The sequence below is a fragment of the Atractosteus spatula genome, chromosome 3 (assembly GCF_055471065.1).
Source record: "Atractosteus spatula isolate fAtrSpa1 chromosome 3, fAtrSpa1.hap1, whole genome shotgun sequence".
Lineage (NCBI taxonomy): Eukaryota > Metazoa > Chordata > Actinopteri > Semionotiformes > Lepisosteidae > Atractosteus > Atractosteus spatula.
In genome coordinates this window covers 14201658-14214909 of record NC_142708.1, presented here as the reverse complement: position 1 = coordinate 14214909, position 13252 = coordinate 14201658, and the positions used below count along the sequence as shown (strand labels likewise).

Here is a 13252-nt window from a genome sequence, read left to right as displayed (position 1 = left end):
CCACCTATACTTTGGGCCGACCTGATGCGGCAAGGGCGCCTGCCTGAGCCCCCGTTGCGTTACAATATTTTTCTCTGTGTGGTGAAAGACATATTTTCACAGTATAGAGTCTTGATTGTGGCTCCTGATTTCTAATCTTATAATTAATTGGTAATGAATCATTGATGACAATTTTGAGATTAGAGATCCTAAATGAAAAATTGAAATAAAATTGGTAGCCCTGGAACTCAGAAAGTGAGGATCAAAAGGGGAGCCTAGTTATACAGACAAAATAATTGCAAATTATTATAATAAATTATAATTATTGTTACATTTTCACAGTATTGTGAAATATCTATGGATTGTGCAGACTGTCTCTGAACTAAATTTAAATTTGTTTACACTTGGAATTAAAAGCTACATAGAGGAGAAAGACAAAATACACAATTATAATAAAATTAAGTATGTATATAATTAGGTATACAATTATATACTTATTATGTATAATTATATATATTATAATTATATAATTAGGTATGTATATTATATTCTTTTTACACATTGAAGTGCTCTTAATTTACAGCATTGTCTGAATTTGTAAAGAGGTTTGATTATAAATTGGATTTGAGAACACATTGTCCTAAAGACATTAAACCCATGCAAAAAAAACTATACTTGTCAGTTTTTCTTTCAGGTTTTTTTCTAGTTGTTGTTTAAAGTCAGCAGTTTTGAACAATGACATTAAAGAAAATACTTTCAGTAATGTTATCAAGTCAATAATAGGAAACCATATTTTGTAAATTATGATTAACAGTTTTTCTAACACCTTGTTACATTTCCAAGAAAACAATGAGATGGTTATGGAACATTTTGTCATCAGGGTTAACACCTTTAAGAACACAGTTCGCTACTCCTGAGATGGAATTAACTTTCTTTTTCTACTTTGTCTTTTTTCAGTTTTCTGATTTTATACATTCATCATTTACATCTACATTGCCTTGGATAAATGAATCAGCCAAAGTATCTTAAAATAGTAATGTATTTTTGTTACCTACAAAAAAGCTTTCTGAAAAATAACTTGCATAATTTCAGAAAGATCCTGCACCTGTTATGCCTAGGGTACCAACTGCTCTGTCTGGAAAACCGAGCATACATACTCCGTCCTTTAATACTGGTCAATTTTATATGAACAAGTAATAGAACTTAAAGTAAATGAACAGCCTCCCTTGTTCATTCCTTTTTTAGTGAGAAGAGTTTTAAAAGACTTGTTCTTTTGGCTAGGTGTATCATTTCCTCAGCCAGGAGAGTTAATGCCAAACACTAAAATAATAGGTAAATAAACCCTTCGTATTTGATGTATCGTCGTAATTAGAATATAATCAAACTATGGAACTATAATCTGCATCACATGCTGTATTTGCTTTTCATCCATGGACTTGCACAAAGAAACAAAGTTTCTTGAAATGACATGCCACTTTCTTGACTAGAAATAAAATCAGTAAAATGCTTTCCTGCTTATGAAGTGCCTTCTGGATAGAACATTACCTCCTCTATGCAAAATACACTGGACTCCTTTAATGTTAAGCAAATGATGTCAGTATGCCATTACTGGCAGTGGATTATATTAAGTGCCTGCAGTCTGTTGAAGAGCTCACACCTTCTTGCAAGAGCATGCATGTTTATGCTTTTTACTTTAGAGTCATACCGGTGAAAAAACATATTGTGTGCAACTCCAGGAGTACTTGTTTTTGGAACCATATTCCTTAACACTTGTGGGAGCAGTGGAAACTATACAGCAGGCTGAAACCGCATTAGTAGTAGTAGTGGCAAACTGGTTAGCCAGTGACTCTGCTGCAGGTACTCCAGTACTGCAATGACAGCACAAACTCCAATGAAAAAAGTGCAGAATTTAACTTCATGGCCCAAACATCGCAGTAACTGAGGTTCCTTTAGCAGTGCAGCCCATTCACCTGAATGCCCTGCAACAGGCCAGCACTGTTGGAATTGTTAGAAATTGCACCGCTTTGCCAGGTGCTGCCACTCATCTTCCAGAAGACCTAGTGCAGCATCAGCTTGAACTTCATCTCCAGCAGCAATTACCTCTGAGTCTCAGCTGGCCACTTTGTTCAAAAACCTGTGGAAGTTATGAATGATGTTGTTTCTTTTGCTTGTGGACAGCAGTGTCAAAGCGTCACTCTTGAACAAGATCACCTATGACACCTTTTATGCCCACATTCCTCTGACACGTACATCAGTGATACTGTCTAGCTACAGACAAGCATCTATCCCTTACTTGGGTGCAGTCTATCTTCCTCTAAGGTTCCGTGTTATACTTCACTGCCTCAGGAGCCAATCTGATGGTTGTCTTATTTCACAGTCTACATTTTAGCCTCTCCAATCTCAGCAGTGCTGAAATACTGCAGGTCTTGGCATTACCCCTACTCTCTCCCACGTGGATGCAGTCCAGGCCCTTCCTGAACCTTGGTCCCCAGCTGGCATTATTTCTGGGCATAGCCACTTGCTTTCTGCCACAGTTTGCTTCAGCTACAGCACCCCTGCACCGGCGCCTAAAGGAGAAAAGCCCTTTGAGAGTGGATGTCGCCAGGTTGTGGAGACTCTTAAACTCCAGCTTACTACCACCTGCATCCTGGCTCACTTTAGCCTCACTGCACCCACGATTGTCATCTGTGATGCCTCTGCAGTTGTGCTGGGCACTGTCTTGTCTCACTTGCACAACAGCGTCTTGAAACCAGTGGCATTTGCTTCCTGCACTCTCACTCCAGCTAAGCAGAGGTATTCCGCGAGCGAGCGAGAGATATTGGCCTTCACTGGGGCATGAGCCCGCTGGCATCTTTGCCTGTATGGGAGAGCTTTGACATTTTGCAGAGTTCACCAAGCTCTCACAGAGCTCACAAGCACAAGTGGCTCTGGGTATGAATCCCAGCGGCTGCTCTGGTGGGCTGATCATTTGCACCAGTAAAACTTTGTTTTGGAATTCACTCCAGGCCGGCAGAACACTGTTGTTGCAGATCTCTCCTGACCAGTGGCCCCTCAATTTGTCCATCAGATCTCAGAGGCTGAACACGATCTGGTGCAGATCATTGTGGCACCTCTGTCTCCTGCCATCTCTTTGGAACAGCTGCATAGAATTTTCCAGAAAGTTTCCCTGTTTATTAAGCTCCACACATTCATCAGAAAAGAGTGGTCACAGAATGTTAATGGGGAATTATTACCGTATCACAGAGTGAGGGAGATGAGTTATCCTACTAGGAGGTTATCTGCATCTCTAGGTGTCATTGTACCTTGATTCCAGAACCTCTTAAAGCAGAGATCCTGAGAATGGCTCATGATGGGTATCTGGGAGTAATCAAGCTGAAACAGCATTGCAAAGACATAGTCTGGTGGATCACCATTAATCTTGACATTGAACTCTTTGGCAAGGATTGCACGGCATGTCTCCTCAGTGACAAATCATCGCCCTCTACTCTGGTGCCTTTTGCTAGAAACACTGTTGAAGCATCTCCGTACCAAACTCCCTGGTGTTCCAGCCGATGCTTGCTATCTCCTGGTTGTTCACGACCCCCACGCTAAGTGATCTGAAGCTCACCACTCAAGGTGTAGTCAGGTTGGACTGTTTGCTCACTGGGGAAACTGCTGGATGTCATAAACACTGACAATGGGCATACAGACATACAGTATGTGACTGGCAAGTCCATCAAGCACATTCACACAGCGGTGTACAGAGACTGATGGTGAGGTTGAACCAGACATTAAAGCCTGAGGGTTGTCAATTTGACACATGATCCCCCTACAAACCTTCCTACATTACCGGGCCACTAAACACAAAATTACAAGAGTGACTGCAGCTGGATTGCCTCACCTTCAACAAGCCGCTTCTTACAAGGGTAGAGCCCAGCAGCAGTAGCAGTTGTAGTTTGATAGGTCCTAGAGGGCGAAGGTCCTTACTCTGCAGGAGCAGGACTGGATGTAGGGCGGTCTTCCTTGGCACAGCAGCAGACTGCAGCCCTGGTGGTCAGAACCTGCAGGCATTGTGTTGAGGCTGAGAGGCGCCAGATCTATTGATTGGATGAGGGGTGCAGGTGGAAAGCAAGCCACCTGCTAAAGCTCCCAGCTCCAGAAGACATTGTGAGTGGAGAATCATCGGCCCCTTTTTCGTGTCCAGCTGGAGCTGCAGCCAGGCCTTCAGACCACCCAGTATTTCCCAGCGTAAGGGACCCTGAGAGTTAAAGGCCCAGAGAGGGCTGTGGATTGTTATGTTCTTTATGTTCTGGGATTTTTGGCAATTGCTGTATTACCAAGACCACATGTTCAATTTGTGTTTGGTTGCCATGGAGAGGAGTTCTGTAGTAATAGCATTAGCATAATGTTTGTACTGACAGCATTCTCTCATTTAACAGTTGTTCTTTAGACACCTTGCATCCTTTCCTCTGCACAATACCTACAGAAGCCAATTATAGTGACACTGAGAACAAACATATTTTTGTGTGTTAACAAGATAACAATGCATTCTTTCACCATGCTTAATGTGTTGTAATAAATTAAAGACAAACCCTTCTCAAACGGTCCGTGAAACATTTTCCATTTCCATCACTGCTTGACTCTAATTTAACCGTTTCATAATGAAAAATGTTAACATTTTTTACACAGGCAAGTTTCACTACTGTATAATCCTAAGAGTGGATTTGTTTCAGGGTACAGTTGGTTTACAATCATTTCTGTGCAAACAACCATTTTTTCTCCCCTCAGATTACACACTTTCAGGAATAGTTTTACCATTACACACATTTAACAGCAATATTTGATTACCTGGAGTTCTACTTGATGTCTTCTGGATATAGTGTTCAGGAGTTTAATAAATCAATTTTTATTCTTAATGAAGTCGATACTCTGGATTAGTATTTATAAACAAAGTTGCAATATCATTTGTTTCTGTTGTTTTAAGATTCTTATTTTTAAAACCTCATCAACAAGTACTTTCGGTTTGTAATAAGACATGGGAAATTTTGTACTTTTGATTACTCAGAAAACAAGAGAAACTCAATTTATAACAATTTCAGGACCCAAGACTGTGCTGCCACAGCCAAAAAAGAGTGATGCTTTTTATGAAAGGAGAAACATGTTTGTCATGATGTGTTAAGATGATCTCAAAATAATGCAATGTTGTCTAATTAAAATGCAATATTTCTTCTCTGTGATAACATTTACTCTTTAGAAGCCATATTTTCCAAAAATATATATATATTTTCCTATATTTGCTCCTATATTAGTAAAAAGAGTATTTTAGCATATTATTCTGACACCATTTTCCAAAACTTCTATGGCATGGTCTGGTAAATCTATGCCATCATGTTAAGTGCATTCATTGATTTTGTAATGAGTATATTCTTCATCACATTCATTGTGCATAGACCCAATTTTTCATCAAATTACATATTTTCATCAAGTGACATTTAGATATAAATGACATGAAGCTCTCAAAAATCTTCTTCTGTTCAATACATAGTAATCTCTGAGGCTTCCTTTATTACCTCTTGAAGAAAATTAATGAATGATGTGATTTTAACACTGCTAAATTGCAGTCGTCACCCACAGGCACTTTACAAATGTTGACTACAATGGTGGCATAATTGTCATTGCATTAAAAATGTGCGTAGATAAAGGTCATTGTAAAATACAACTTGGTATTGAAATTACGCTTTACTATCAAAGACGTCATTTTCTTAACCTACAAGAACAGTCACCTTCAGGAATTAAGATGGCAATAATCACAAATATCAGACTATAGCAATAAAACTTCCCCAGCAGTACAATTTTGTTTTTCTTGATCAAAAGAACACAAAAAGCTGGAAAGTGTCACATATTAAGGATGCTAGACTGTGCAACAAGAATACAATTAAAGGTCTTTTTTGATTAACAATATATTTTTTTCTCTTTTTTGATTTAAGGGTAAAAGGGTAAATGTGATGTAAAGGTTTTAGGAATACAACTCAGTGTATTCCATTAGGTGTTGATTGATCTTGAGAATGAAAGCACTGATAGAACATCCAAAATGTACCAGTTGCAAACATTCAAATTATAATAAATATAGAATCAAGAAGATTATACAGCCTTGTGTATTTCTCATATTATGTAGGGAAGAACTCCAAAAAAGCATCTTATTCTTTTCTTAAGAAATTTTATTTCTGTCACAGGTTTCACAGACAGTAATAAATCTATATAGCAGCAATATCAGCCTGGAGGCAAGCCCCACATTCTTTGTTATAATCACAGCAATACTGGAAAACACCAAGCAAGATAATTCATATTTTATACCTCAACACTGAACTGAAATTCAAATGAATACAAAAAATGCATTGATTTTTGGAGAGGCTTAACTTAAATTTGCATGTTGGTGCCATTATTTTTAAAATACTAAATGCACATTACTACACTTGAGAGATTTCAAAGGAGGACAAGTTAAATTATGCTTCCACAGACATGTCCTTTACAGTGCACAAGAAAATTGATTTTTAAAAAATGTTACAATAAACAAATTTCAAAGTATATAGATATCATGCACCATGGCTTTTTCTTTAAAACATTAAAACGTTCTCCTTAGAGACTGAATAAAAACAAACATGAAATAGGATCCTTTGGCTCAAGTTTTTAAATGAAAAAAGCTTGCTAACTGCTTACTTCAATATCTAATTAATAATAAAACAAAAAACATCTATACATCAGAAAAGCTAAAGATGGTTTAAAATAAACAGGTATTGTCATTTCAGTCCAGTTGATTCCATTTTTGAGCTGATCTTCCCTGAGTCATATGCTTGCTTGCAAGACTGCCTACAAAAAATATAAACACAATGAATACCACAGGTTTATGCAACACAGTAAAATAAGTACCTAAATAAATTCTGAAAGTTTAAATTGGAAATGTTTTTTTAACATAAAAAACAGAACAAAGGGTTAAATCTGAAAACATTACCCAAAGCTCCATATAGTAAAATAATACTTACAAAAATAAAATATATTTTAAGAGTGGCTTGCCACTTCATTAAAGCATCATTATGTTTCAAAATGTAAGTTAAAACTTGACTGGGGTCAGGGGAAAATTAAAGAATTTGGATTGATATGTATTTTGTGATCTCAAGTAGCTTTTTACTAGCTTGCAAGATTTGAGACTCCGTAAACTCCTGTGGAATTAAAAATTCAGTTTGAAGGAACACAATTTTAGCCTTAAACACAGGGAGGTTACAGCGCTTTTTCTTACATATTAATAGGTAAGGTGTGTATGTGGGGGAGAACAGCTCCCTAAAACACATGGACACAGAGATTGAAAGTGTGAATTTTGTTTAATCCTGGGAACGACAAACAGGAGTCCATGTGCACATGGAAATGTGCTTGAGCACGAGCCCATGTTGCGATAGTCTCCAGAGCGCACTCCAGGAAGGAACATGATAGTCCTGTATCTATGCCAAGGTGATCTCTGTAAATATCAGAGCTAAGCAGTTTCATCTTACTAAGCATTAAGCATGTTTGCTATATTATTGAACAGGTAATAAAATGAGCTAGTAAAGATAATTTCTTTTGATTTATGATTTGATTCCCAATAAAATAGATTTAAAAATGGGCAGATGAAATAAAAGATAACCACATACAACTTTTTCAAATCACAGCTGCATTACACGAGACTAACACTGTAGTGTATCACCAGACAAGGCATGCATTTCCAATAGGATCCTATCATGTACAAGTTCTCTGTGCAGGAAATTCAAAATGTGTTTATTTTTCAGTGAATGCAGCACAGTAACTTCACACCTGACTTATTTACTTATAAGCAACCACCATTCCCTTTCTTTTCATGATGCTGGATGAGAAGATGGTTTTCTTGAATAGCACAAATGGACACTGTAATACTGCTGAGGATGTGGGAATGCTAGGGGCAGAGCTCCTCGGTAGCAACGCCATGTTGCAATGTGACCACAGCTGAAGGCAGTCTCTGTTCTGATAAGAGAGCTGTGGGAGGTTCTATAAGATCAGATTTGAAACTTCCCTGCTAGGAGAACAAGGGTCTCAAACACACGACCCGCAACGACTCGGACAAACAAAAAGTTACCAGTAAAATTTGGTTGTTTGATACATTTTTTGTTTTATAGATGCATTTTCTGTTTCAATAATTGCCATGGAAATATTGTAGCGCCCTCGCCAGGTGACGAAGCGGAGGCGCACCAGGCTAATACATGCGCCGCGGTGCAGGCTGGGAACTGTAGCCAGGAGATGGTCTGAGGGTCCACAGAGAAATCACTAGGGCACCCTGCCTATATAAATAGTGACTATAAAACTCATGTAAATAGTAGTTAATTGTTTACTCCTGTTTTGTCTTGTTACCACCCTAAACCTGCGTAAGTGTCCTATTCACAGCCCTTGTGAGTGTGTTAACCCTAGGAATTGATGTGTATGTCTCTGTTGCCTGATTGCCGGCTGATAGAGTGCCATCAATAAAGAAAGTAGACAGAAAGAAAGGTTTTTGAGGTTAGTCTCTGCGTCTGCTAGAATCATTGCAGTGTTTGGCAGTACGTACTTATGCAAACCGTTTTTCTCATCAATGAAGATCAACAAATCAGTTTTACGGTCAAGACTCATCGATCAACATTTATGAGCACCATTGTGACTGGCTACTTCACGTGATATCAGGCCTAATGTTGACATTCTGGTCTCTGCAAAATGCTGTCAACGAAGCAGCCAGAATGAAGAACTTCAGAAATAACCTCACATGATGTGGAGTACATTGCGTAAACTTAACCAACATATCTCAAATAAAAATTTCAGTTTCAATTAATTTAATATTTGATGCATTTTGTATGGTATGAATGCGGCCCGCACATTTTATCTAATGCGGTCCCCATATTCATTTGAGTTTGAGACCCCTGTGCTAGACTGTCAGTCCTGAGCTAGCCTCAGTTAAGAGTGATAGTAAGATCGAGGGTCTCCCATTTACTATGCACATTAGTGAACAGAAGACTAGGCACAGCGGGGTGGAGCAGATGAAGTGCATGGTGCCGAAGAAGAAGAGTGCTGGAGTGTAAATGCAGCTGTGTGGCTACCTCATGCTGAGGGAAGGGAGTGACAGTGACCATGTCGAAGCAGAGAGGGAATGAAGGTGTTGTTGTCTGTGGCTAGAGAGCAGGCTCTGCTGTGAACAAGCCAAGAGACTCTGTTTGGAAAGATAACAGTTGCTTTTATCACAGCAGGTTGAAAGTGTGTGAGCCAGAGAGTTGGGGCAGTAGAGGGGCCCTACACTCTGGAAATGCATGGCATGGAGTGACAGAGAGGCCTTATCTGTGGTGGTAGGCATGCAGTAGCGACACCAGTGAGGTGCCACCAATACATACTGTATGAGTTCTAAGGATTGAGTGAGACAGAGAAGTCTAGGTGAGAGAGATGCACTGGAAGCTGTGGGAATTCTGAGTGAATTGTGAATAAAGGTTAGATGGACATGGAAGAGGGGTGTTCCAGTAGCTGCAAGTGAAGAGCCTGACACACAAGGATGAGGCAGTGGGACAGGTTGTGAGTTTTTATTGAGGGGCTAGAGACTCTGAGTAAACAGAGTTGTGATAATGAGACCCAGCCTGGTGGCATAAGGGAGAGACGTCAGTGGCTAGAGGAAAACACGAAGTCCAAGTACTAACTGTCAGAGAGTGAACAAGCCACAAGTCATTGTGTGGCACCTCAGGGACCAAAAGGCTCCAACAAAAGGAGTCCATGATGTGAACTCGGGTGTGCGACATTGGGCGAAGGAGGCTCCACATGTGAGATTAAGGAGATGAGAGGCTCCACATCAGAGAGGGAGCAAAAAGTGCAGAGAGAGACAGAGTCCAAGAGAGAACGATACTGGACTCTATGTGAGAAGTGGGAAAGGGAAGCTCCTAGACAGAGCACAAGGCATAAAGGTGCAGGGAAGACTCACAACGGGAAGTAGCTTCAGTTGCTGCCATGTCAGCCAGCTGGTAAAGTAAAGGTGGAGATGGAATGGGTCTGGCTAAACAGGAATGACCAAGTGGAGGGTCTTCCACTGTTATTCCCCGAAAGGGCCGACCCAATAGGAGCAAATATCAGTGGTACGAGATTTGCCGATAAGGATAAGAGTTGATCTCAAGTAAAAGGTCACAGAAAGGTCTGAGGCATGAGAGAAAACATATGAGTGTTGAAATGAAAGAGATAACACATCACTGAGGGAGAAAACAGAAGTATGAAGCTCCGAGCCTGAGAGGCTATGGCTGAGGACTGTAAGAAACTAATTTTTACCTCGTCTTTCTTGCCCTGACAAACAAGGGGGCCAAGTAATAGTATGCACTCTACTCTGACGAGTGGTGCAGGTTGGAGAAACCACGCTAAAAGTTAGAGCAAAAAGTTCCTCAACAGAGTATGAAGGAGTTTCAGCCACTGTGGACATACCTGTTCAGCACCCAAAGGGGTGTCTAGGACAGCCAGTGCATCAGAAAACATATGAATGAATACTCATCAGAGGATGAACATCTTGTTAGTTTGACTCAAGCTAAACATCTTAAATGTAACCATGAAAACTAAACCAATGAGACTCAAACATGCTGCAAGACAAATAGTCCCAATCCACCATCTGTCTCCTTTACTTTCCATCTACTCAATGTCACAGAACATCATAATGTCACAAAAATCATTCTGAATCAGGCAGCATGACCAAATGAAACACAAAAATATAATTTATGAAATAGAGAGCCTGCCAACAGTTAAAGACTACTGCTGTTCCCATCTGGAATTCTTAACCCACTCTAGAAGCAATTGTGACAGAAGGGTCAGGATATTGTTCTATTGTAACAATACTCACACCTACACTTATACATCTAGATACACCTGGCCCACTATAACAAATCGGTATGAATAGTAGCCACAATAGATTCATAAAGCAAAAAACCCACCTTCAAACACATTCATTTATTACTTTATACCTGGTGTTTGAGAAAACAAACATATTTCTTAGGTTCCTCTGACTTTTTCATAGGATCCAACATATGTTAGAGTTGAAAAGTGGTAATATTGTTTATGTCCAACTGAGTTTGAGCATTTGTCTTTTGTTGGTTATAAATACAGAAGATGTTCACAGAATAATTATTGTTCACAACAGAAAGAGTGAACATAGATATATCATTTTCATAAGAATAATAACACTACTAATTCTACTAATAATAGTTTTTCAAGTAAACAGCAAGAAAAAAATATTCAAACCTGCTTGAGGGCTTAAAAATATTTTTGGCTGCTTCTGCTTTTGTTTTTCTTCCTGCTGATAAGTACCCTGAACATACAAAAGGACAATACAGTGTGTTATTAAAACTGTTGTACACAACACCAATTAGCACATGACATATTAAACATGAATAAATGGTAAAAATGACCTTACATTTAGCAAAGAGTAAACAGCGTCTACAGAGAAAAACATCTGCAATCAACAACCAAGAATCTGTATCTGAGTGGGCTGGGCAAAACGAGAACCTCATACAGTATCTACACTTTTTGGGTTTTATTTGGAGTGTCATGTTAAGTATTAAGATAAAAAGTCAAAAGCTCTGTAGCAGTTTTCTGAGGTAATATAAGCCATAATTTGCTGTAGTTTTCCTTGATGGAATTTAAATTACACCCTCAGTCTATGCCTATTCTCAGAATTATTACTTACGGAACTCAAATGTTAATGAATTGGTTGAACATTACATCTAAATGTATAGTGTAGCTATAGTAATGGTAATTTCATAACCATATGTTTGCATACTTTCATTTATTTTATTACAAATCTGGTTGGTTTATCCAAAGAGACTTATACATGCACCCATTTTTACAACTTGGTATGGTGCTGGAATAATTCACATGAAGTACATTACTAAAGGGTGTAACAGCAATGTCTCACTTGGGATTTGAACCTACAACCTACCAAATAGATTTAAAACCCTAAACGCTACTTCCATTTTGAAGGAACTGCAGTTTCATTGTTCTATCCTGGGGTTGTATAATATACTAGCCTTCAAATTTTCTAAAACTCTGCACCCCTTAATGACAAAGCATGCCTTAAGTTTGTAGTTTAAGATTAAAGATTTTTCCCTTTATGGATTGAGCTGCTAGATTCTTCTGTATTTTAGGACCTGAGAACCCATGAGATGAGAAGCACTATATAAATACAAGGAATTCTTTTAGAAACCCATCCTTTTTCATTTTGCTGACAGCAGTGAAACAATTGAGTAGAGTCACTTTTTTACAAATGGCTAAGTCTAAAAACTAGCATCATACTATCTATTATACCAGAGATTTTTTAAATTAGAAACACTTTACACAGAGAATTAATCCCTGTGAAAATATTTAAGAGAAAAAGCTAAATAAAAAAACAAAACAAAAGTGTGTAAATTTAGAAAGCTACAGTGTATATACAGTTATATGCAAAAGTTTGGGCACCCCTGGCCAAATAATATTTTTTGTTTATTTTCTAAGTGAAAAGAAGTTAACCTCTACAGCAAACAAACAAACTACATATTTCTGCAACGTTTAACGCACAGTTACTATTTATGTGCTGAATTTAACAGATGTGCTAAAGTTTGGGCACCCTTCCAGTAGATCTACTAGTGTTATTTTTTTGTAAGGTCTCAGAACTTAATTGACATGTTAGGCCTTAAACTAAGTCAGGTGATGACAATTCCAGAGCTTAATAAATCCTCTGACTCTTCGAACCTCCCAGGGTGTTGTGCTTACACTCAACAACCACGGGCTCCTATAAGCAGCTGACTGAGGATTAGAAAACAAACAAGAATAGAAGACTGTTAGCTGGCTACAAGAAATGTTTGTAGGCTGTGATTTCTGCCAAAAGGGGGCGTTACTAAGTACTGACTGATAGGGTGCCCAAATGTTTGCACAGGCCACATTTACTGTTTTATTTTTTTCAATCTCTTAAACTCAGCAAAAAATAGAACTGTTCATTACAATTTGCAAAAATATGTCTAAGTATGTTTGCTGCAGAGGTTGTGTTAACTTCTTTTCACTTACAAAATCAACAAAACATGTAATTTGGCCACTTATGCATTTAACTATAATCACAAATTGTCCTTCAAGAAATGGGGTTAAAGAGGCGATTGTGGTTTTATTGATAACACAATAATTCACAAAGATCCAAAAATTCTGTAAATTCACAGCAACAAAAGACATTATGCCCTGTGCATGTTTCCAAGACATAAATATATTGTCTTTCTAGGATCCA

General features: G+C 38.5%; 1 protein-coding gene across 3 annotated transcripts in view; it reads right to left on the bottom strand.

Annotated features, from left to right (window-relative positions):
- Positions 1-6161: 6161 nt before the first annotated feature.
- The window catches only part of tut7 (terminal uridylyl transferase 7), a 29965-nt gene continuing 22874 nt past the window's right edge, over positions 6162-13252 (bottom strand). For 2 of the 3 annotated variants that reach the window (XM_088910313.1, XM_088910314.1), the window contains 2 exons: positions 11245-11311; positions 6162-6825 (listed from right to left, as the gene is read on the bottom strand). In XM_088910313.1, the coding sequence (XP_088766439.1) occupies positions 6761-6825; positions 11245-11311 (132 nt within the window). In that variant the 3' untranslated portion in view covers positions 6162-6760. Of the gene's footprint in view, positions 6826-9949; positions 10081-11244; positions 11312-13252 lie in introns of all 3 variants that reach the window. The other variant, XM_088910315.1, reaches the window with a different exon arrangement.